The sequence below is a fragment of the Phalacrocorax aristotelis genome, chromosome 5, assembly GCF_949628215.1.
Source record: "Phalacrocorax aristotelis chromosome 5, bGulAri2.1, whole genome shotgun sequence".
In the NCBI taxonomy this organism is placed as follows: Eukaryota; Metazoa; Chordata; class Aves; order Suliformes; family Phalacrocoracidae; genus Phalacrocorax; species Phalacrocorax aristotelis.
The window spans coordinates 25,069,611-25,094,972 of record NC_134280.1 but is presented as its reverse complement, the minus strand read 5'-3'; the positions used below and the strand labels follow the sequence as shown (position 1 = coordinate 25,094,972).

The window sequence follows — 25,362 nt, the reverse complement described above, 5'->3', positions numbered from 1 at the left end:
GGACTTGACTTGCTAATTTAGTGAATTTTCTTACCCATAGCTAGTATGTCGTATAAACCTCAGTACATCATAAACTTCATTTCATCATTGTTTGTTCATGCTTAGTGTTCCTTTTAGTTGCTGTTAGCCTGGTTTTCTATGGAGACAAGCCTATGATACCGTGGTGGTGTTCATCTCTTAGTATTAGTGTCATCCTTTCCCATCCCTTCTCTTCCCCTGGGTAACTTCTGAATTTGTAGGCCAATCTCAAGCAGATCTGAGAGGGACTGCAAAGATAAGTCTGGAGAAAATCAAGCTGTGTCCCATTGCTATGTCACAAGCAATATTTTGTGCTTCTTCTGGCTATGTTTGTGTGTATCTTTCTACGTTGTTATGTTGTACAATAGTCAGTAGTGTTTTAAAAGGGACTTCAGTATTCCATCTGTATACTGGGTTTAGGTCAGGGTATAAAAACTACTGTGAAAAATATTTGAAAACACTAAGTAGCACAAAGCGATTTAACAAAAAAAGTTATAAGTAAATGCGGTGTTCATACTTCTAATTTTGAGTGAAAAACAGTAGGTTTATTTTGGTTTTGGGGTTTTTTAGTCTTTAACTCAGCTTTTTGCTTGACAGTGTTTGCATAGTGCCTCGGCTAACTTGCAACTCTGGAAAAAAAGGGTTGATTTTAGCATGACTAGGATGTCTGTGCAAGAAAGACACTTTAAATCGTGCTCATTTTGTAAATTCTAGTTTTGCCTAATGACAATTATTTTTAATCTGTTTATCCTCGGTCATGGGAAAAAATGACGCAACTGTGTGGCTAATTCACTTCAGCTTTGTGGAGAACACTTGAAGTATTCCTGAAGATGTTTTTAAAACCAGTTTTAACAATTTTAAATCTTACCGAGAGGCATTTGTATACTAAAGAAGTTACTGAACTTCACTCTGTTAAGAATGTGGGTTGAAAACTTGTGGAAGTGTTATCCAATTAATATAGCGGTGTAAATAATATTTTTTCAGATACCATATTCATGATCAAACGTATTAATTACTTTTGCATTTGATTACTAAGCAAACGCAATAAATAGCATATGTTAAAAATCTAAAGCCAATTCATATAGCATCAAGAGACCTGGTAGCATTTTTAATCTATATATATTGCTTATTGACATGAGCATTCATCATCAGAATTAGGTGTGGTACCCACCAGCTAATTTACTAGGCAGGAGATGGGAAAATTTTAATTATGACTTTGAAGATGTGAAAATACTCTTGTTTCCTGAATATTACAAACTGCAGTCTATATTTTTTGCTTACATAGTAGGATTTTCTTTAAAAATTGAAAATAAGATTTTGCAATTTGTGCTATGTTACACCATGAATGTTAATTATTTAGGGGATGATTGCTGTTACCTGGGACGTGGTGGTGGGCATTCCAGGTAAAAAAATAAATGAATTTTTCTTCTTCAGCTGCAGATAAAGACGACAGTTCAGAAGACATATCGGTGCCAAGCAGTCCACACACGGAAGCTATTCAGCACAGTTCTGTCAGCACTTCGAACGGCGTAAGCTCAACTTCCAAGGCAGAAGCAGTGGCCACCTCCGTTCTCACTCAGATGGCGGACCAGAGCACAGAGCCGGTGCTTTCCCAGATCGTCATGGCGCCTCCCTCTCAGTCACAGCCTTCAGGAAGTTGATTAAAAACTTACATTGCATCAGTTTCTTAGATATACATTTGTGACTTTAAAGGGAAATCAACAAAAGACCAGTCTCCCTCTAGGAGAAATTGTAGCTTAAAATTATTCGTTTTTAAAAATCCAACTTAAATTTGGCTTTAATGATTGGCAGGTAAAGGTGAGACAGAACACCAGTTCTAGTCTCTTTGCAAAAGACTTTTTTTAAGTATTAGTTTTACTAGTTATTTTTTGTGCTTAATGTGTAAAGTGTGTGTACAGTACAATGTGGTTTATTTCATTTTTAATTTGGTATTATTTCAACAAACATTGGGGTGAATTACTAAAGGTCATCCCCAAGACTGTGATAGTAATATTATGTGACATTTTTATACCAAAGTTCTGCATAGTCCCTATTGACTTTGTAACGTTAGCAAGGTCATAAAGCACTAGGCAAGAGAAAGACAGTAACAGTAAATTTGCTTTTAGTCTTTTTGCCTTTTTATTGTTTTGCACATTATGAGAGGAAGAACATTGGGAGGAAAACATTTGGGTTGGCTTCTGTATAGAATTTTGGTTGGCTTTTTAACTGTTGGGGTTTTTAATTTGTTTAATAGGGCCAGTACAGTATATGAGATACAGTACTCTTATGCACATACCTATCCTAGATGAGGATCATTACTAAATAGATTTGAGATTTTTTTTTTTTCTTTTAAATTTATGTCAGGTGGTTTTTTTTTCCCCCCGCCAATGCTTTCATTCTGGGGGCAGGAGAGCTTTATTTCTCCAGTCAGAATAGATATCTATAAATACCCTTTGTTGCTAGGCTGAAACCAGTAAGCATATTGTAAAATACAGGGTTATCAAATATGGAATGTTTAGTACTCCAAAGTAGGCTGATATTTTGTGGATTTTTGAGTCGCAGAGTAAGGAATTTACTCGTGGTTTTGGATGCCAGAAAAGCCTAAAATCCTTCTTCAGACAACTCAAGACTTTTTTTTGTCATTGTCTTGTATTTGCAAGCTAACTTGTACTTAATTCTTGTGTAAGCACTGTCATCTTTTAGTAGCAAAAATTTTGATACCTTTCTTGTGGAAAAAAAAAAATCAGTATCTACCGTATCTTGGAAACAATGTAATTATAATGTGGTGTGTGTGGTGTGTGCGTGAGAATGGTTCAGTAGTTAATGCCAGCAGTCTTTTGCTTGAATGTTTAAAGATGCCTTCAATGTGATGCTGGCTGATAGGTGATTGCAGTTTTAAAATGTTATTTACTGTGCGAACTTGGATAACTAACATTCCATGATGTAGTTTGTTTCTGATGAGATGATTGTAGGTACACTTTTTCTCATTATCCAGTCATCTGTAGGATACTGAGTTTTTTAAATGTGCCATTATCTATTTTGATTCTGTACTCATGTTCAAAATACAGTACAATATTTTACAATAGATTAAGTTGTTTAAAAAAAGTAGATGTGTGCTTTCAGGTCGGAAAACTTTGTATAATAGCAAAAGCAGATGCATAGTAGCAACTGGCAGTAAAGCAGGATTCCATTATGTATATAACAAAGATTTAATGCATTTATAATGGGTTGTGTAGTTCATTTGCTCTTCCTTCTCCACACTATACTATGTGTTTTTAAGTGTCAGTGCCATCAAGTTTCTATTTGATTCAGTTTTAAATCTAAAATCGCAATTGATCCACAGGAAAATCACAATTTCTACAAGATATATATATACAACCATACCATAATGAAAACTGGACAAAGAAGTATCTAAGTCATACATGTATCATTGCAGGGCTTTAAGCATGAAAATAATAGGGATTCTAAATATTTTGTATTTTAAAACACAGAAAGTTGAGTTGATAACCTCATGTGTTTAAAAGTCTTACTTTCCCAATTTCAAGATAAAAAGCTGTAACAGTTACTGAACGTTTCCAGGATGGTGAAATACAATAGACCTCTTGTGAGAAGGAAATTAACTGCAAAGGCACAAAATGTGAATTCTGCAAGAAAGCTATACAGTCATTTTTCATTGTAGTTTTGGTGGACTAGATAAGGCCTCGTTTGTTATACTATAATTTGCTCTCCTAAACAGAAAAGCTTTTAAATCATATTTATATAAGTGGAGTTTTTTTATAACAAAACCGTCACGCTTGTAAAATAAGTCTACATAAGTGTATAGGAGACATGTAAACAGTTAATGAATTTAACAGTGGGGCTGGAAGAAGAACCATTAAAATCTGTGTTCAGCAAATAGAGAAAAGTTATTTGTCGTACTACCACGGATTCCGTTTTGAGACGTACGTCACACTACTTCTGTACTTAGCATTTTGGGTCTTTACATTTGACATGTTTCACAAACTGTACTGTTTTCTTTTATGTGCAGTTTGCATGAGTAAATCATCAAAGAGAATAAAATCTATCTTTAAGTTATGTTCCTATTTTAATGAAATTATAATTGTTCTAAAAGGCAGCACTGTCTTCAGACTTATTTCTTCATCCTTGCAATTATCAGCATTCTTCTGGAAGTCATTACTATAACGTCGAAGTAATGTTATGTAAAGAACTCATAATGTTTCCTTAGAAAATAAGACACATTCCATTGCTCTGCAGTTGCATTCCAGCAGCTTCTGAGGAATCAGCCTTGTATCGTTAGTTCCAGGAGCCCAAGATAATCCGCAGATAAAGGAGTTCATAGACGTAGCTTGGTGATCCCAGATGCTGCTCGGCCACTGCTGCTTGCAGTGAGCTCTGCAGCAAAAGAGCGTGTTGTGTGTAATCAGAATTTCCAGCTAAGTTGCAGATATCTTGGTCTTAATATAAATGAAGCTAGGAAGTAACAGCTATAGTCAGATGAACTGCTCACAGTTTTGTTATGAAAGGCTGAGAAAAGATCATGCTCTCATGTTTGATTTCTAGAATATTAAAACTGATTTGGGCTTATTTATGAATATTGGGAACATGACATATGGCGTGGCACATCCTGTTACATCATAGTTTGAAAAGGTCTTGACAGCACTCATACAGAGGCTTTGGAGGGGGGAAAAAAAAGTAAAGTTGCTGTGTACTTGCATTTATTGCATGCATTGGCCAAAGGAAATTGAATTTAAACTGTGCACAACTTTGAGCCCAATGTGAGAATAACACCTGAGCCCTCTGTTGCTTCATTATGTTCTTTTTCTGACTATATGGGTTACTCTTGTCACTCCAAGGGAAAAAAACACAAAGGCTGTATAACAGGGCAACTGGGGGGGAACCAACTTACTTTTTATTGTCTACACTGTAAAAAGACCCAGTTTTATACCTAACCATCCAAGCCAAGTAAGCTTCTTTCTCTTTAAAATGCTAATAGAGGCTGGGCAAAGAAAGATACTACACTGATGGAACGAGATGACAGAAGTGTTGGATGAGTGGTGATTTCAGCTACCGGAATTACAGAAGTAATTTGCTTAGAGACAGACACAAACATTTTAATTGGTCATCATAAATGATAATGAGGAGAAAACATAGTGAAATTAAGTGCATCCTAATAAAGTAAGGTATGTTAAATTGCACTGAAGGAAACTTCAGCAATGCTTCTTGACATGATTAATATACTCATGACAATGTGTCTAATGAAGGTTGTTTGCATTTATATGCTGCCTGTTGCTTCCCTCGGTAGAGAAATAATTTGAACTGCCTCATTTACATTGCAGAACAGCGAGTGTAGGATCGGCTTACGGCAGTCCTTTCCTTTACATTTATCTTTATCCATTGTATCAACAGGAATACAGGTATGATTTATTTAACATGACCCTTGCATAACACTGTGTAGGGAAGGTCCAGATGACACTATCATAAAACAGTTAGGATTTTCAAAGTTTTATATTCTTTAATCATAAGTCTCCTCACCTTTTAATAATTTTAGGTTTTAATATGACTTTTTTTTTCATGGAATTTTAAGATCATGACCTTTCTTGTTCTTCACTTTCTTCCTCTTCAAAATATTTTTTTCTTTCTGTACGATGAGCCCCTGATAATGTTTATATATTTAGCGTGGAGTTTCTTATTTTCAGATATTGTTTCCTCCTTGGTTGTGTTAACCCCATAGCAAACTTTAATTTTAAGAAGTTAGTAGTCAGGAGAGGAATTCCTGCACACTGTAGACCTGCTTCAGCTGAAATAGATAGGAGAGGCTTATGAAATCTTGACGTTGACACCTTCCTAGACAAGATACATTACAAAATACATACGTAGTTCTAGAAGGACATCGTGAATCCCCAGTATGGAATTCTTAGTGTTGCAAAAAATCCCGTTACAGATGCTCTGCGCAACTAATGAGGGCAGGTTGTACGCTGATGGCTTCATAATTGTGCAAAGTGCAACTACCTTCAAAAAGAGTTTCTTAACTTCCTAGGTGTGGGGTTAGTTATAATCTAATTACATGGCTGTCAATAGAATAACAAGACACACAAACTTGATCCAATTTGTGAAATTTTTTTAAACCTTGCTCAAAGTTTCTATCCCTCTTCTATTACCATTTTTTAAATTATGATGTGTGTTATTTCAAGCACTTTCTTCCTATTCATTCTTGGGGAAGAGGAGGGAGGGGAGTAAGGTTCTTGAATTTTTAAATAAACTACCTGTAACAAAATTTAATCTGGGAATAACACTTAATCAGAAAAGTGTTTTGAAATCATCATGCAAATATATTTATCCTTTTTAATCCATAGGTAAAGAGAGAGTAGCTTAAGCTGCATAGAGTGATTGGAAATGGTAACAAGCATGAAAGGTAGAAAACAGCTTGAAGCAAAGAAAAGGCGTCATGCTTCTAGGAACTTTTGTTTGTTTAATGCCAACAGCAGAAATAAAGGAGAGTACGGAGTGGGCAGTATTTGTAACCTGTTTGGGCAGCAGGGCCTGGTGATACTCCAGCTTGCAATTAATGAGCTTAAAGGACAGTACTCTTGTAGCTAAGGGAGATCTGTCAGCGCTAGACTGAGCAGATGAGCTTCAGGAATGAGCGCACTGTCACATAGATACCTTCAGAGGAACAGGATTGCAGGTAACCAGGCTTTCCTCGCCTACCTCTCGCCTAGGGCTAGCTTAACACATCAAAGTACAAACATGAGCTATTATGATTCCATTTAATACCGTCTGCCCCCAGGTGGATTGAACGCAATGAATGCAAGTCCAATGGGTGTGTTGAGCTACCTGTAAGACAAAAGAGTTTGTTCTGGTTTGGTTTGGTTTTGTTTTGTTTTGTTTTTTCTGCTGCCTAAAGAGTCCCTGCTCTTGTATCACTGCAAGTTAGTATTGGCACAGAACATAACTAATATTTCCCTCCCTTTAGTTGAATTACTTGTTCTAGTCTGTTACAGAAGACAAAAATACCATCCTTGATAAATCACTGGATTGATGCATTTTAGAAACTGATTTCAAAAAGCCTACGGGATTGTTTATGCTTAAAAATAAAATGGGAAATTGCATTCGCGTCCTACATCTAGGATTCTAATCAGGGGAAAAGGAAGACAAGTAAAGAGAGAATGAGCCCTCTGCTTTAGCAGCAAAATAAATTGCCTTTCTGAATAGATTAAGAAAATGAAATGGAGAAAAAAAACTCCACGCCGTTTGCCAGCTATTCTCTCTGAACTGGAAGGTGCTGTGTTACACCGCTCAATTACGCCAGCCCTTTTCTCTGACACGCTCACTGACACGGAGATGTGTTCTGTGATGATCTATTTCTTCAAAATGTTTACAGTGATGTTAGGAATGTTTTGATCTCACCTGAGGTAAGTAGTATAAACATCTTGTTATTCATGACTGTATGTTGAGGAAGATACTCTTAAAGGCAGTATAACATGGAGTGCAGTTATTCCAGTTGTCTATAAAATGCCAACAAACTTTATAGTCAGCATGGTTGTGATTTCAAAACAAGCAAAAGGCTAATATTTCAGTTTTCTTATTTTTTGCCCTCCCTTTCAGCAGAATTGCTTTAAAGGGCTAATGATTTTTGCCGAAAAAGTAGATAATCCTTGTAAATGATGAACAGATGCTGTATATTTCACTGGATGAGAGGAACATTTTCAAGGCTTGATGATTTTGTTGAATATTTAATGAACCTCCAGCTAGTAAGTTTACAATTTATGACTTTCACATATGTGTGAATATATAAAAGATTTCTTTATGCTGTCTCTAACAGTTTACCCAAACTTTTTAGAGCTCTGATTCTAATAGGACATAACTCTTTTTTTCTTCTATAAATTATGCAGCACTCTCCTGAGTGCTGTGTAAGAAGGTTGCTGGCCATAGATCTCTGAGCTCTGTTTCCAGTCCCCACGCACTGGAATGCCGTTTCTCAGTTGTCAGCAGAGTTGTATTTGTCGCTTCTGCCTATCGTATGGCACAGCACTGGCCTCCTCGGGATGGAAACACGTTATACTGACTTGGATGCTTCCCTTCTACAGTGTCTTTAAATCGTAAGTGCCTCTTTGTTATAAATACTGGCCTTTTCCTTATTCCAAAGGACTGGCAAAGCCATTTTGTTTTGGGAAAAAAATGCATTATCTTTACCTGCTCTTGTAATTTCACGCCTAGTTTAGATTTTTATTGTTGTTTTCACCTATCAGATAAAGGCACACACCCCCACTTAATGGAACTGCCCTTTATAATATGCCAGGCACCCAGACGTGGTTGTTAGAGTGCATAAAATCCTGTGGGTCTTGTCTACCTAAGAAAATGTCACCACTTTGGCAGAGTTAGATTGTTACAAGCACAAAGTTTTATTTTGACATATCTATTGATTTATTTCAGTCCAGCTCACATTGCTGGAGAATATTATTATGCTAAATTAAAAAAAAAAAAAAGTGCATGTGTATACTTACTAAATGAAAAGAGTCACATAAATTTTTCTAAATATTTGACTTAAACCAAATCAGCTTTCCTACAATGACAATTTCAAAGAGACCTGTGCCTGTTTTATGAAGAGGTAAAGATTAATTTTTACCCTAGTGAAGTTAGATTCCCTCTATAGTGAGGCTTTCCCAAGCAAGTATGAGAGCAGGATCTGATTTAGCCAGCTGCTAATCACCATCAGTGCTTCTGCCAGGAAACATAATTTAGTCAAAGAAAATTTGAGTGATGCACAGACTTTCTGTGCATGATGATCCAGCTATTATCTGTCTTTTTTTCTTCTAACTCAATATTGCATTTCTTTTTAAGGCCCAGAGTTACTCCTCAGAAGTCACTGTTGTACCTAGAGCCTTACAGTAGCTTAGTCTAAGCAGGGACGGATTTCTCCTGAATATTTTCTGTCTTATTTTTCAAGTTGTCAGAAATCTATGATATTAGTGTTTACGGGTTATTTGAATGCTGCCATAAGCCTCCACCCTGAAAGATTTTGATAATTTGCCAAATCTACCAAGAACCATTCAGCCCTTGCCTGCGGCTAGCAGCAATCGCCACTGCCATTGCCAGTGGAGCCGAAGACCTTGATAGCAAGAGACCTTGGTGTGAGACCTATACTTCAGATACACTAAGTATAAAAAAACCACTTGAAATTGAAGCATTTCTGAAGCATGTCGGTATGATGTTTTATACTACAGAAAAACGTAATTGTTTTTCAAAGGGCATACTTGGAATATCTTTTGGGTTCTGTTCTGGGGTTTTTTGATTGTTTTTCTTTCAGAATTTCAGTGGGAAATGAAGATATGTCAATATCCTGATTGCAGAATTTTGCTGTGATGAACTGTTAAACAGGCTGCTATATGCACAGAGCAGCAGTACTTATGACGATCTAATGAAAAACATCCTCATAATATTGTGTATATTTGTGTACATGAAAAATTAAATTATGTACATTTATTGAAGGTGTATTGACTTTCTGTAAGTAAGAGTTAACGGTACTCTAGTCTCTTTTAAGGAAGAAGTTAATAGTTTACTTCTCAGTCTCACGTGTTGCTGCAGAGTAGTAAGGGAAATCCTTTTGCTTGGTTTTACTCAGATATTGAGTGGCTTATGGACATTAAACAAGCTACCTACATGTCACCCCAGGATGCGCCCAGTAGAACTTCATTGCACCTCTGGGTAAGATACATCGTACCCTGCAAAGATTAAGAATGGAAATGTCATCTTTCACATCACAGCTTGTACAAGCTTAAAATGAACTGGTGTGAAGTATAATATTAATAAGTGAATATTATGAAATATTTTTTTTCATAATAATTAAATTGTGACCGCTCTGTTCCTGAACAGGAATTATTTTTTGTTCCTCAATCTGTATTAGGCATTTATCCAAAAATAACAGGAAATACTGTGTACAGTTACTGGAGCAAGGCATTTCTGGCAGATTTCCATGGCATGCTCGAGGTCTGTGACTGGCCTACATTTGTCTTTCATTTAAAAATGTGGAAAACATTTTGGTAAGTGCTGACTACAGCTTAAAACTCTACCTACTGAGCAGAGGGCTGAAGAGAAGTTACAAGGATACTTATATAAAGGGGATTTATAAATTTGCAAGAAAAAGGTCTTGTGTTAGTGATGTCTTGCTTATACAAGACAATGGATAATAAATTATTAACCGAATGAGGTAAGTAATTCCATTTCCTACTGTTTCCTTCTCTCTGTAACAAGTAATTCAAACCTGGGAGTTTCTAATTTCTCAGGAACAAAATGCCATCTAGTGGTAACTGCTAAATATTTTGAGCAACTACATTCTTTATATTGTCATAAAGTTTGTGGGGTTTTTGTTGTTCTTTTTTCCCTTATCTTCTACGTTTTACAGCACATTAAGCTCTTGAAGGGAGGACGATAGAGAGGTTGGGGAAAGGTACAGCTTCCTCAAGTCTGCGCCTGTAGAGGCGGGGATGCTGCACTGCCTGCTGCCCGGCAGCTTGAGAACTGCCCCCCCCCCGCCTCCCCTGCCAGCCTCGGGCAAGTAGGGGAGTTTTCCCCTGTCAAGGATTGAACAAACTTTCAAACAGAGTTGGCAGGCTTCACCTGCCAACACAAAAATGTTAATTTGGCCAGTGCTGTATGACGAGAAGCTGAAAGCCACCTCTGCTTCACTGAATGTTCATCTGTCTTCTGGTAGGGGGCTTCTCCCTCTGGTTCATTATTCTCCAAGGAGATAAGGGGAAACCATTCCCTCTGCTCTTCTGATGAACTACCATGGAATGGTATGAGCCTCTTCATAGCACAATTTGCCTGCTCAACTCCTTAGAGAAGAATATAAACTCTAAAAAAGTAAATCAAACTAAAATTTTGCCTCTGGAATAGACTCCTGAAAAGTAACTGCCATGAACTGGCTTCTAGAGTAGCATAACAGACTTTGCTTTTACAGCAAGAACAAATAATAGCACCCCCCCTGCAATTATATTGAAACGTATTCAGCCAAGTAAGCTGGGGATCGGAGACAGCAGTCACACCCTGCATGGGATTTGAGCCCACCAATGGAGATACTCCCGCTTCATAAACCGCGCTGGCTGAAGAGAGCTCTGCAGCGTTTCATCTTTCTGTGGTTTTGCACTCCGTTGTGATAGGGGTCTTGTTTATGGGTCTGCTTCTTCCATGCACTATTTGAATTTCTCCATCTGCTGGTCCATGTTACCCTGTTCCACTGCAAGATGCTCAGGGCAGTGGTCACCAGGGCTGTAATCAGACCAAGGGTCTCTGACAGGTATTCTGCAGGTTGGTGTAGAAGTTGATGAGGATGGCATGACATCGATTTAATGGGCTGTGAAGTAGTTTGTGGATGGATAAAAAAAATCCTTAATTTTGATTCTTGTTTTGTGTGACATTTGAAGTAAAGTGCAGCAGAGTAACGAGTCCGATTAACAAGGGCACTCACAGCACAGCTCACCAAGAGTCATTTGAGAGTTCACACTGCTGTGGGCTCGCTGCCCTTGCTGTGATGGCCTTGTGCACTCATCTGGCTTTCTAGCTTCCCAGACAGAAGCTGCTGGCTATCTCCCTAGGCCATGGCATCAGGCCACGGCCAGTGCAGCTGCAAAGAAAGAGGAGGGAGCAGAAACAGGGCTAGAGCAGCAGTGGTTTAGGTGGGAATAAATTGTCATGGAAGCACGTTTCCGTAGACAGACCAGGAAGAGTTTGGGGAGTGTTAGCACATGCAGTCTGAAAAGCATCAAGATATCTGTCTTGTTTGTCCTGGCTAAAAATAAATGAGGAAATACCAAGATCTGGGACACTTTCTTAGAGCTGGAATAGTGGCTTTCTCTGAGTAACAACTGTAGTCTTGCAGGTGTGTGGCTGCATCTGCCCTTCACTCTCAAGTTTTCATAGCAGCAGGATGCTTTGAAGAGGATATGATTCCTCACAAGCAGAAGGAAGGTGTTCTGTTGCGCGCACAGGAAAGAAAAGAAATCTTAAGAGCAAATCGCCACGCGATCAAACCTTGAAATAAAGGGGAAGGGATAGTGAAAGCAACCTGATTAGTGCTGATCCATCTGAACTGTGCATCTACGTTTTCTGAAGCTATCAAGCTAAATACAAATGTAAGTGAATCAGTATACAGTGCCTACACAACATTTTTCATTCCTTCAAAGAACTAGGCAGAGCGTAGGCAATGTTACTTTTAATGGTTTTTTTTGTCTTTATATGGGTAATGGTTATATGCTATAAAGAGGAAATTAATTTTAACGCCATATAACATGATAATCTGGATTAATGCTTTTGGTTTTGACACTCTCAGAGAATAAACTAATTGGATTTCTTTGCCCTATGTTCCCTTAAAACAGTTTAAGACACATTCTCCTTAAAAATATGTCCGAGAGCAGACAGAAGAGCAGTTTTCCCTTGGTGACCCAAAGGCAAAATGGCAGTTGAAACTTTGCTGCAACCTACGCTGAAATGGTGAAGGCCTGGGTCCCCCTGCTCATGCACTACTGCACGGTGTTCGCCCAAGAGCTTTGCTTGGTTGCATCTTTTCAACAAATACTTCCTTGACTTACTGGGGTTTAAAAAAAAGAAGGCAAAAAAACCCCAGCTTTTTGGAAACTGTTCCTCTTATCAGTGACTTGTTGCTGCAGATGAGTTGAATTCTGAAGTAATTGTATTTGCACAGGCTGAAAGCATTGGTATCACATCTCTACTGCACGTAGAAAACCACTAGGAACCAAATTTTGGAAGGACTAAACCAGGAATTAGTATCCTGTGTATCTGTTTGATTGGGGATCGTGTGAGTTTACAACTGAAGATGTGAGGTTGGTTTCCAGATCGGAGGACGGTGCGGTGACATGCCCGTCAGCTTGCAAGATCAGTTGTGTGATCTCTGATTTTGTTTAAAAATAGAACTGCTGCATGCACAGCTGAAAAGTCGCCAAGTCTTAGTAATTGTCTCTGGCATTGCCAATTTAGGACCTGGATATCTGCTAATGTAGTTTTGCTTTGTTGAGGGGCTTTCCACGTGTCTTGGTTAACAACAAGGAAAATGTGCACAACCACGGAATGTAATTATTTTATTATTAAGGGAAGGGGAAATAACACTTTTTTTCTTCCTTCCCCCTTTTCTTCTCCCCCAGAAAAAACACTGACATCAAGTACAGAAAGGAGAAACTTCTGTCTGTAGGGACCATATAATATATTATGCTTTTTGGCACAGATAAAAGGGCTCAGAAGGGATCAGATACTTTTGTCCTTTCTTAAGGAAAATTACTGTTGTAAACTTGCAGTTCACTAAAACTATTGTGAGACTGGCAGATCAATTAATGAATAGTGAAAATCCCAAATCCTAATTAAATCCCACTATTACATCCAGGATTGGTTTCTCTCCTCTCCAGGAATACTTGATTTAAACAGCTTGTTTAACAGGAAAAGCTATTGATCCCTTCAATAACACTTTAGAATCATTAAGAGGAAAAACTTCAATCTCCTTCAGCTCTTTGAAGTTGCTTTGGTTAATGTCATCTCTCTGCAATCCTGAAGAGCTAATACTGGTTCTTGAAAGACATTTCCAAGATTATTCTGTGCTGGTTTCTGTGCCCTGCTGCCGTTACCTGCCTGCTTGCGGAGTTAGCTGTGGTAAGAGCAGTAAAGCACAAAGGTACCACTGGTGCATGTGCTTGTTTGCTCGGGTTGGAAGGTTTTATATTCTCCTTCAAAAGTCTTGCTGGTGGAAGAAAACACACCTCTCAGAGATTCGTTGAACTGCAAATTAGCTACCCAGCGCTTCTGCTATCTCAGCACTTTGAGACTTGTACTTAGAAGCATCTTCAGGTCATTAAAATTCTTTCTACAAAGGCACTTGATAACTAGACTGCATACATCTATACAGCAGGAAATTCTCAGAACATTTCCAAAGTTCACTTCTTATTCATATAGTCCATTTTCTAAACTATGACATAAAATTTCAGCTTCAAATTTGATGCAGTTTGCCTTACTGGGGCCCATACACCCTTGTTCATATAAAGCATATTACTGAGTTTTAAAATACCCTTAAATGTTTCATGTGCTCTAAGACTTGGACATTCTCTCAAGGAACCCTAAGTATCCTAGAAGATGCAGCTCTGTCTGAGAAGCAAGTTGCATGGGATAACTAATACCCTTATTAAAAACATTATTTTGGAATGGCTTCAGTAACACATTGGCTTCTCTAAGAAAGCAGAAACCACTTCGAGGTCTCTGGTATTAGAAAATCAAATGATTGCACTAAGAATGTGTAGGTTCTATATAGCACTTCAGAACTGCAGGTCTGGGGTGCTTATGAGAAGGTTTAATGTCTTTAGCAATTCTTCAAAGCCATACAGTGGATCTAGAGGTGGATCCAGTGGATCTAGAAGTCTCAACTGATTGCATGAGGAACCACCACCAATTATGTGGCATAACTTACAGCTTCACATAAGAGATCATCCGCTCAGGGTTAAAGACATTTTGAAAGTCAGGACTAGAAGTATCTTGCAGGAATTTTTTTTTTTGGCTGGCTTGTTCTTAGTTTTTAGTATTTATAGATTAAATTATACTCATAACAGTTTATTCCTAGGACTATTTTGCCAATGGCTTGCCTTCTGTTTTTTTTACTGCAATTTCCAAATTTTTTCAAATATATACAAGCACTACTTCAACTAATGCCTTAATATGTATTTCTAAGCATGGTATAAAAAGGAAATATTATGAAAGTTAAATAGAAGCTATAAGCTGCATTTTACAGCCAGTATAAACACACTTGGGTGTTTTATAGCCATCGGTATTATCTCCTTTGACACTTGAGGCTTGTCCCTAGGAGACAGAAAGCAGAAACTTCCTGGAATTTCTTTAATTAGCCTGTTCGTTTCACTTAATAAAGCAAGCAATCAAAAACATATTGTGTTTCATATGCCGGACTCTTAAAAAATGTAACTTAGACTACATAGCTCTTACACATGAGCAAAAGTGCAAGCAATTTTGAAATTTCCTAATATTTTAATAATTTTATTAATAACCGATCTCACATTAGAAGTCTGTGCTGATAGCATATGCTAGTAAGTGTGCACACGAGCAATAAGGAAGCTCATAAAAAGTCTGGTGTTAAAGTATATTCAGACCAGCTGCAAATAAAAATGCCCTTTGCAGTTATAAATGGTTTAGTCGCTTGCCTATTTTGATATTGCTTGCTTTAAACATCATCTGGAACCTGTTGCGAGAGGAAGGCTCCGAGTGTCAGCACAAACCCTGGCACGCTGAGTGACCTCTGTCCACACTGATCATTTGGGTGACCAGCACCTTGTTTGTGTGCTTGCACCCTCAGGAAGCTCACACCCATATGGAAGGTAAGTCTCGGTTTTGGTCAAATCTAGCAATTTATGTGACAATGATTATACAAGAAATTTGAGTAGCTCTGGATTTTCCCTTTCCATATAGCACACTTTTTTTTTTAATCCTTTTCCAGCCTCCATCCTTAGACATGCAGGACACAGGAAGACCAGTCTTCCTTGGCACAACTGTAATGCTGGAAGTACCTGTGAATTTGTGTTTGAAAGTATTAGAGGAGTTCATCAACATTTATTAAGTATATAATAAAGTAAAGGTGAAAACTTGGAGAAAAATAGGAAGGAGGTAGTTCTTGATGTGAAAGGCAGGGCAGGATGCCTGTCAGAGAACCTGAAAGTAGCCACCTAATTCAGAGGAAAAGAAGGTGTACTTCAGATGTCCCTAGCCCAGCATTTTCCATTCTTCAGCCTACTTACGTCAGCAGTGTTAGAGCAGAGATGTTACTGAGTGTCAAAGGTGGATATTCTTGGAAAGTGCTGCTGGTTTTCTCTGTTGCATGGGAAAAGCTGGCTATGAAGAGTAATTTAGGTGCAGGTTTAAGCAAACAGCTTTAGTTTAGTTTTAAAATTAAGATTGTGCTCCTGTGCTGCTTCCGCTTAGATCTTGTGGCATTCACTTCTAGTGTAACCAGCAAAAAAAATCTAGCTCTAAAGGTTGTCGTTGTCACCTATGTCTGTAAAACATTTTTTCATGACCCAGAGAGCCAAAAGCAGGCATGTTAAGCCCATGTTTCATTTCATTGATGTACATCACCTACTGTGTACTAAACTGCTCTAAGTTGTTACGGGATACAGTGGAATTCCTATTGATCAGGATACGATGCCAAATGTCAGTTTATAACGTGGTAGTTGTGATTTAAAACAGAAGGTAAGGTGGATATGTTACACATATCTTGCTTTCTTGGCAATGATCATAAAACTCAACACGCAAGTTCCTCCTAATAACTGTTACTTTGCCAGTCTGTACCCTGTAGATAAAAGAAAAAAAAATAATTACCACCAAAATCTAAGCACCAGCATCAGTAAAACACTGATTATGTCTGGTTTGCAAAGGTTGCTCGTAGCTGCTGCACCTGATGCAGGGATTCTGCCTCCCTCTATCCCTGTACAGTGTTGAGCAATATTGTGTTTAAATGACTCTGCCATTAATAATAACAGCAGCAGCATCCAAAAGATAAGTTCAGATGCCAGTTCTCTTATCAAAGAGAGAAAAATTATCCAAAATGCTGGTAATGTGCAATGACAATTCTGGGTTTGGTGATAGGCTTGATATTATGTTCAAATAGCTGTCATCTATATTAACATTAATTTTAACTAGCAAGCGTGGTAGTCAGTCTTCCAACTTTTTATTGATGACTTTTAAATTAGATAGAACAATTGAATTTATCTTGCCTTTTTCTTTACCTGCCTGGCCATTTTCCAGGGAGTAAATGTTCCATTGCAAATACTGTGCAGTCCGAATCTGCCCAGTAAGGCAGACCTTGGCCGCCTCCCCGCCTGCCCCACAGACTCACAGCAATTGCACATTAGAAGCTAAATTAAATTCTGCACATGACAAGGCTTCTACAGTGCTGTTTTCCTGCTGTCAAGGGGGTCTGTGGCAGGAAGACACTAACTGTGATAAGATGCTACCCCTAGCCATCAGGTAACATCTCACCACATCTTCACTTTTACTGCTTCCCATTAATACAGGACAGCTTTAATTTATGGCCTTTTTTTCTTCACACAACATTATATTTACTAGCCAGGAACCTTTCTTTACAGTTGTGTATAAATCTTTAAAAATGTCAGTGAGTAATTTCAAAATCTCATTTATCACTATATGATTATTGAAATAGTTAAGGTTTGAAGAATAAATATGTGGTAGTTAGAAGCAATTTTGTACCAGACCCTCAGATAAGGTGATGGATCAAAGAAAAAGGCCAGTGTGGAAAACAGGCCATTGCTCCCGCAGTGCTCAGCACCAAGAGCAAGGAGGCAAAAGTGGAGAGGCCAAAATAAAAAAAAAAAACAACAAAAAACCCTCAACACTGGAAACCAACCCCAAATCCCAGTAATGAAATTGTACATGAAAAATGAAGCAGTAGTAACTGACTGCAGTGTCTAAAGAGCCTTGAGGCTTGGGAAATGAGCAGGCCAAAAGAATAGCATGCTATGTATATATTTATCTTCTGGAGGCTTTATTTTTGAGGTACACTTTGTAAATACACCCCCAAATATTCCTACCAGCTGGCAAGTATGATAATGCTTTTTCTACAGAATGTGATGCTAACAAACCAATATTGAAAAGGAGGGCTTTTCGAGGGCTAAAGATCCAGGGGAACAAGCCACCAAGCTCATCCTTGCTGCCATTCAAATCAAGCTCCTGCAAACCAGGTTCCTCTTTTGTGCTCTCCCCTGCAAAAGAGCAAGTACGAGCTAGGGTCTCTCTGAAGGAACATCCCCGCTGGCTGAACAGGGCCAGGCCAGGACTTTGTGCCAGCTTCTCTGGAGCGGCCACCTTTCCTCCCTCGCCCCCTGCGCAAGGCGACTGAGGGTTAGCGCTCAGTAAGCTCCAGCTCTCTTCTAATGAAATTCCCAGAGTTGTAGTTAAATCATTGTTACTGCTGGTGTGCTCAGATGTGCTGGCCTGATAAGGAATTATGTAATTTTAAGATAATGATGTTGTTAAACAGAAATCACAAGGATTTCAGCTCCGTTCAAAGAGCAGGGTGTGGGGGAAGGGACTTCCACCTAGTGAACTTTGAGCTAACTTTTTTTTCCTGATGTGTACCTTTGATTTCTTCCTGCTCCATCAGGGCTCTCAGCCTTTGCACAAGCCAGAGCTGCCGTCGGGCGAGATGGTACATACCATGTACGGCCGCTCTCCTTTCTACCCCCAGCCCCTTTCTTGTGCCAAGACCTGGTCAAGAGCTCTAGGTATGAGCCTGCCCGTGAAGCTGCTCCAAAGCTGCTGCTGTTCTCTGCAGGCTGCTGGAGCCTGGGCCAAAACACCCTCCCAAACCAAGCAAATAATCTAATCAGAAATAATGATAGAGCTCAATTTGTTTTGAAAACTCCGATCAACTCTTCCTGGCACAGTAAAATATGACTCTAGTAACTAACTGAAATGACCAACACATTTCTCTAGGTTTTAGCCATAACTGCGTTAATAGCAAAGGCGTTATTAGGCAATCGAAATGACTAATCACTCAGACTGATCTTAACTCTAGTGGTGATAATGCCTATTATGAAAAATAGTGTTGTTCTCTCTGGACAGGAAAACATTTCTAATGTAAACACACAGTTCAGTAGATAGCAATAAAGATTTGGGAGTAGTGGAAGAGTAAAAGCTGGCTACTTAATTGAAGGAAGTTGGAGTAAAAGCTTGGGATTTAATTCCAGGAAATGTAAGAAAAAAAATCTGTATGAAGATCCAACTTATTTCCAAAAAGCAAAGCAAACCAAAACACCCCATGTACACAAGGGTCAAATCATGTAGGCAGAATGGCAAAGGGTTTTTTTGGTTTTTTTTTTCCAAACCATTTTTCATCTATTTTCAACCTTCTTCTATTCCTGCAATTAAAATATTATTTCTCAGTAGTCTAGCTGCTCAATGAACTTTTGCACTTTATACATACAAAATGAAAATCAGGACCATCATATTAGAAATCATTTGGGAAGGAATAAAATGAAAGAAACGATCACTCTGGGATAAAACGTTTATTTTTTTAACTTTGCACACTAAGCAAAATATATAAACATAAAAACCAATGTTTTGAAATATTTGACAGACAAACTCCCATGTTTTTCTTGTTGTATAAACAAGATTTAAAGACATTGAAAACTTTCCCACACAATCTTTCCCTCTTGTTCTTTATAAAAAGATGAGGTAGAATTCAGAGGATGAAAACCCATGTGAGGTGAACTACATAAACCACTCCTTTTTTCCAGACAGATCTTTACGTTTTAGCTGCCTTGTTGAAAGAAAACGTATTTTACGTACTTGCTGACCCTGAGCTGCATTCACGCAACTGGAACCATTAATTGCAGCGGCAGTAGATGCAGCCTACATACATGCTCTTCCTCCTTTAGACTGTCCCATGGCAAAAACCTTGCCTTGACCACATGCCTCCCACTGCACACCCGCTGTGGTAGCCACCACAGCGTCCCAAGCAAAGGCGGGACAGGCTGTATGATGCTTGTCAAAACGCACCTGCACAATCCGCTTGCCCTGGCTGATGTCTCCAAAGCCCCTGCTGAAGGTTGTGGATTTGCACAGCTGTAATGGATTAAATTTGAGTAAACAATGTGTGTTGATCGTGCTAAGGCTGGATCTGAATTCTCTGCACACACAGCTTGCATCTGGGAAGCGAAGTAGTTCTTGCAAGTGAAAAACTACTGTAGCGCTAAACAAGGTTGGTCTGATTGTCCTACGTAGTCTGGGAAGATCTGCTGAGTACAAGCTAACCTTTGCTTTAAATATCTGTTTTCGGGTTAAAAATGCAAACTGTATAAACGACTTAACACTGGGCACGATGCTGCCTCTTCAATTAAATGCTTTTAGCTCTGAAATTTGCACTCCCGGCTAGCAAAAAAAACGATGGCAGCTGGGCTGGCTGAAATTTCTCAAACCAAAGCATTTTGAGGAGAAGTTGACAGTTTTGCTCTCTTCGCGCTCGCTGGCATTTAAATGGAAATTTTCACCTCGCTTTAAAGAAGTCACGTTTCTCACAAGACCGTTGGTTTCTCTCCCGTACCAGGCAGGCGCGGCCCTGACGAGGCTGAAGGAGCACAGGCCGGCCTTCCCGGCCGCTCCCCGGGGGCAGCCCGGTGCCCCGAGGCTGGTTTCCACAGAGAATCCCCTCAGCGGAGCGGAGAGTACCCGGAGCCGCCCGTCCCGCCCGCGGGACGAGCCGGGCGCAGCCGGTGCCACGTACGTGCGAGGGGCTGGGGGCCGGGGCCGCCGCCGGCCGCCCCGCCTGAGGGGACGGCGCTTCCCTTTGTGCCCCGGCGAGGCGGCGGGCCGGCCGCGTTGCCATGGGAACCGTCCCGCCGGCTGCGGCGGGAGGAAGGCGGGTCGTGTGGCGGCGCAAGATGGCTCCCCGAGGCGGTGGGCCGCAGCGTGAGCGCGGGCGGGAGGGAGGGAGAGAGGGAGGGAAGGGCGGGAGCGGGGAGCTCCCCGCGCGTCCCTGGCCGCCGTCACCCGTTCTTCCCCAACCCCGGCCCTGCCCTTCCCTCCGCCGCGGGCCGCAGCCGCCCCACTCCGCCCCGCGGCAGCAAGTGGCAGCGGCGGCCGGTGCCGCGGGGCGCCCTGACAGCCCCGCGCCCAACTTGTGTTGCAGGTGCGCCCCGCCGCTGATGCGAGAGCCGCCGCGCCAATGCCAGCCCCGCGCCGCCCGGCCAGCCCCCGCCGCCCCCCGGGCCCGCCCCGCCGCCGCCGCGATGGCTCTGACCTTGTTCGGTGAGTAACCGCCGCCTCAGCCCGGCGGGCGCGGGGCTGCCGGCCCCCATTGTCTGCCGCACGGCAGCGTCTGGGCGTGGGCGCCGGCCAGGGGGGCTGCCGGCGGCCGGGGCCCGCTGCGCCGCCCCCCCCCACCCCGCGCCCGGGGTTGGCCGTGGAGGATACCGCGCCCCGCGGGCGGCCCCCGGTGCCGTGGCGGGCGGCGTGGGCTCGGGCTGTGAGCCGGCTGTGGGGCGCGATGGACAAAAGTTACGGTGCCTCAGCAAGCCTCCCCGGTCGCCGGAGGAGCTGCGCGGCCAAGCCACGGGCTGGCTAACGAGGGACCCCGCTCTCCTGGGAGCGCCGGGGCACGGGGCTTAATTGCCCGTAACGATCAGATGCGTTTCCGTGATTGTGTTTAATAGCACGGATTCATGAAAGGGACGGTTTCGGGAGGCTGTGAGTGTTGCTGCGGTTGGCGTCACAGCCTGAGAGAGCGTAGCGGGAACCAGCATGTGAAAACTGTAGTTTTAACTGTTGAACATGTGGGTTCTCATAAGTAGGGTTATTAAGCTTGCTTATGCTTAATATGCTTAATTTTACAGCAGGGACGAAAAAAGCTACAAGCTGCTTCTGGCAACGTTAGGTAAATGCAACAATGCAAAGGAAAGCAGAAATTAGCATGGCTAACATCAGTGCAGAATTAACAGGATAATTGGGATGCTCTTTCGCCTAAGAAGCTCGTGCACCGAAAGTGATTTCTAGTGGGTGGGTTTAAGTGATGATATGAAGCTTATTCAAAATGTTTAGACTGTGGATTTTACTTCCTGTGTAAACAGATGTCTTGCTTTCATTCATCTCATGATTCTTGGGCTGGTACAGTTTCTTAAAACAATAAAAATGGTTTCATGGGTTTTCTTAAAATTTGATTCCTGTTATAGTGGCATATTAAGCCCCATCTAGAAAAAAGTTTAGCACATGTTGCAAGATAGTTCTCTGTAGATAAAATCTATGCAGTATTGGATTTAGCTACAGTGCTGTCACTTATCTTTATATTTCCTGCCTGAGTTTTTCAGGACGCAAAAGGTGGTAAATCAGAGTTCACAGTAGAGTAAACCATCTCTGTTGTTATAGGCCTGATCTTGTTATTGAGTTCACATGAGCCCCCGGACTTCTGGAGGAGTTGGTGCAGGTATGGGGGGCCCTGCACATTGTCCGTTGCAGGGTGGGCATCAAGCTCTTCAGCTCGGAAGCACAAGTGAACATAGAGGGTGCTCAAATGCCACATTGGCTTTTGTGAAATAGCCTACTGTGCGTATTACATTGCATCATTGTAACTGCAGCTTGTTGGGAAAAGGTGTAGGTTGTTAACACAGGCACTCAAGGTAAATATTGCAGTTGTCCCCAACCAAAAATCAAATTTTTAGGCTGCTGAAAATATGCACTTTTTCAATGGTGAGTAGTTAATATGTCATTACAATCTTTGTCTGCAAAACCTGAGACTATTTTTATTTTAGCTTTTAAATAAAGTGGCATTCCTAAATCAGGTACCTGTTTTTTTAAGCTTACATGATTCTTTTTTAATTCACGTGTGTGTTATCTACTTAATGACATTTTTCTAATAGAAATTTGCATTACAAAGTGAATTGAATTAGATGTTTTTGTGAGCTATCACATCTGTTGTTAGAACAAATGACATTGATATATGTAAAAGACAATGAGCAAAGAGAAGAGAGCGGGGCAGCCTGCTGTGTGCAGGTTTTAAACAATATCTTGCCAAGAGTAAAACCTCGAGATTTCACCCTTTTAAGAAAACACAAAGTGACTATAAAACAATGCAACAAATAAGGCTAATGTATGTCAACAAATGAATGCGGTGCCTTTCATAAGTGTAAAAGCTTTAGAGTGCATCTTAAACTATGAATGCAAGAGTGTGAGTTGTATAAATGGAGAAAATGTGCAGTATGTTTGCAGATGAGGTTGTGATTAACTTATGGTTGAGTTAGCACAGCCTACTGTGGTGCTGTGTGTCCTCTGAGCTGAGGTAGCTTGCCACAGTGTCTCGTAGCATATAACAAAGACAGACCGCAACATGCTTGCTTTGAACTTCAAGAACAGTGTTTAGCCTTTATCTTGAATTTTGGCTGCCTTTGGATAGTGGCATTTTCAGTTAGTGCACCACAACAGCTGACCCATAGTAACTCACTAAAAAGACAACTTGCTAAAGAGTGTTTTTAAATTTGTTTCAATGTAAGCCCCTACGAAAGCAACATCAGCAAATCTGGGAAAAGGCAGAATAAATGTGCCTGAATTAATGTATCTGTTTTGAGGGATTAAGCAGCTATAATTGTACTATTTTAAATTCACACCTATCTTATACCAGTAAAACTGTCCTGAGCAAACAGCTCCTGAGGGAGGTGTTTGCTTTGGTTCTGCTCATGCACATAAATTCTAGGCTCAGTATTGCTTTTTTTTTTTCTCTAACCTATAATGGTGTATCACACTGAACCAAATTTCACACATTCTAGGGCTGCGTCTGATAGGATGTGCTACAAAGTGTGTAAACTTGAGATGAATTGCTGTGTCAGGTTGGAAGGGAAAATCCACCAGGATTGCCGGTTCCCTTTCAATTAATGTGTGTGTGTGAGTGCAGCAAGAGAGAGGAGAGGGATGGGAAACATCATAACATTCTTTCTCCATGCTCTTGATACTGTTTTATGCCTATTTTGGTGCATAGTCCAAAGACTGTACTAAAAGGGGACAGGACTAGAGAGCAGGGTGACATTGTCGTAGATTCTGGATTAAAGTGGACATGCAGTATCAGGCAGTTGAAAGGTCAGGTGTGCCTTATTTCTTCCACTTAGCAGAGCAGAGAGGAGTTTCCTGTTCCTGTGGGAGGTTGCCCTTTGCCGCTGTCCGCGGAGCAGCACCACGTAGCCGCTGGAGCACTAACTGCAGTTTCTACCTTTGAGGTAGCACCTTGAAACTCTTTGGAAAGTTGGTTGGAGGAAAGAGCTTCTGGTGTATCAGCAGCATTTTTCTGCTACAGAGATAGGCTGCTTGCCGTGGGCTATATGTGTCTCCTGACTTCTTATTCCTTTTCATTTACAGCTTATTGTCCAAATTATGATGCAACATTAAAGCACAAAGGAGGAAGATGTTAAGACTCTTCACTTTCTCAATCTTGGTTATTTTATAATTCTTTATTTAATCTTGTCATATTTTCCCAGTCATGACCTTCCAGGGTATCCTGTGGTGACTGTTGGCAGTAGGGAAGGTGTCAGGGAGCTGCATGTGTTCCCTCAGCGCAGTGGTACAGCTGATGAGGCTGATGAGTCAGTATGTGGTGTGGATTGAGCGACAGGAGATCAACTGCTCCACAGAGATGGAGAGGAAGAGCAGCCCCTGTTGGAAGCAGTCAGAGATGGGAGAGCGTAGAAGTCGTTGCCTGAAAACATAGCTCTGTTACCTATCAACCACGTTAGCTACTTCAGGCAAAAGTGTCATCCCAACAGGGACTATAGTTACACAAAGTTATGGTGGCAGAAGTAGCTATTGTGACTATAGGTGGTCACCTGTATGTGACATGGCTTTTTGTGATGCCAGTAGAAGTAGGGTATCACCAGTACATTGAGTTTGTGTTCTGGTGCCCAAGCACTTAGAGTGCAGGTTTGATCTAAGATAGTAAAGCAGATCCTGTACTAGGGACCGCATCAGCAGAAGGCTGGAAGACAGTCAGTGTATCCGAGAAGTGGAAAAAAAAATGCTGCCTGATCCTGTTTGTTGCAAATAATAGATGTGATTAATTTCATATCAATATTTGTGAATTGCCTACCAAGAGTTGGTTGGGCTTTAAAAATGTCTTTGTCCACAAAACAGTGCTGGCTTTCACACCTGGTGTGTATAAGGGTCTGGAACTTGAGTAGATGTCCAATTCTAGTGCTGTTTTTCATCGTACAGCAGATTCACATTTCCTCACAAAAGGTTGTGGTGATTGCATGTGTAGCCTCCTTCTTCTGTCTAACCATTTCTTTCTGCCTGGTGCAGCAGCTGGAATGACATATAAGCCAGTCTCCTTCTCTGCTGTTTCAGCACAAAGTCCAGTGGCTTCATGGCCAGCCTTCATGGAGCTGGGTTGAAGCCACTTGCTTGGTTTAGCAGGGAAGCAGCTGAAGGATACCCGCCAGTTCTGCTCTGCTGAATCCCTGCGAGGGGTAGCGGCTTTGTGGAGACATGAAGAGCAATCAGTTATGTTTCTGTGGCTAGAATTCCTAGAGCCCATCTGTTAATACCCTAAGCTGTGAGATCTCGCAGTGACACAGGTGAGGTGTGTGCTGTCATTCCACTTGGGTGACTAAAGTATGGGAAAGATAACAAACAATGTAGAGGAAAAAAGGAGGGGAAGTGTTAAGTTATCCCATTGCTACTGCTGTTTGTTGGTGTCTTTGAATGTCCTGAGAAACATTTAAAGTAAGTTAGCCTTGTACTTTGAAAGAAAAAATAGTTTTATGTCTAAGTGCATATGAATTGTCCTTGTGTCTT

General features: G+C 40.8%; 2 protein-coding genes and 1 long non-coding RNA gene across 24 annotated transcripts in view; 2 read left to right on the top strand and 1 right to left on the bottom strand.

The window, feature by feature from the left end:
* The window catches only part of ATF2 (activating transcription factor 2), a 51,399-nt gene extending 47,267 nt beyond the window's left edge, over window positions 1-4,132 (top strand). For all 17 annotated transcript variants that reach the window (XM_075093521.1, XM_075093516.1, XM_075093520.1 and 14 more), the window contains one exon: window positions 1,453-4,132. In XM_075093521.1, the coding sequence (XP_074949622.1) occupies window positions 1,453-1,679 (227 nt within the window). In that variant the 3' untranslated portion in view covers window positions 1,680-4,132. The remainder of the gene's footprint in view (window positions 1-1,452) is intronic.
* LOC142057466 (uncharacterized) lies at window positions 2,753-21,190 on the bottom strand. The gene is made up of 2 exons (XR_012660644.1): window positions 20,834-21,190; window positions 2,753-4,410 (listed from the first exon to the last, which is right to left on the bottom strand). It is a non-coding gene; the product is annotated as an uncharacterized LOC142057466 (long non-coding RNA).
* Window positions 19,996-25,362, top strand: part of CHN1 (chimerin 1) — a 106,973-nt gene continuing 101,606 nt past the window's right edge. For 3 of the 6 annotated variants that reach the window (XM_075093501.1, XM_075093498.1, XM_075093496.1), the window contains exons 1-2: window positions 20,325-20,502; window positions 20,723-20,841. In XM_075093501.1, coding sequence (XP_074949602.1) covers window positions 20,739-20,841 — 103 coding nt within the window. In that variant the 5' untranslated portion in view covers window positions 20,325-20,502; window positions 20,723-20,738. The other 3 variants (XM_075093500.1, XM_075093497.1, XM_075093503.1) reach the window with 2 other exon arrangements.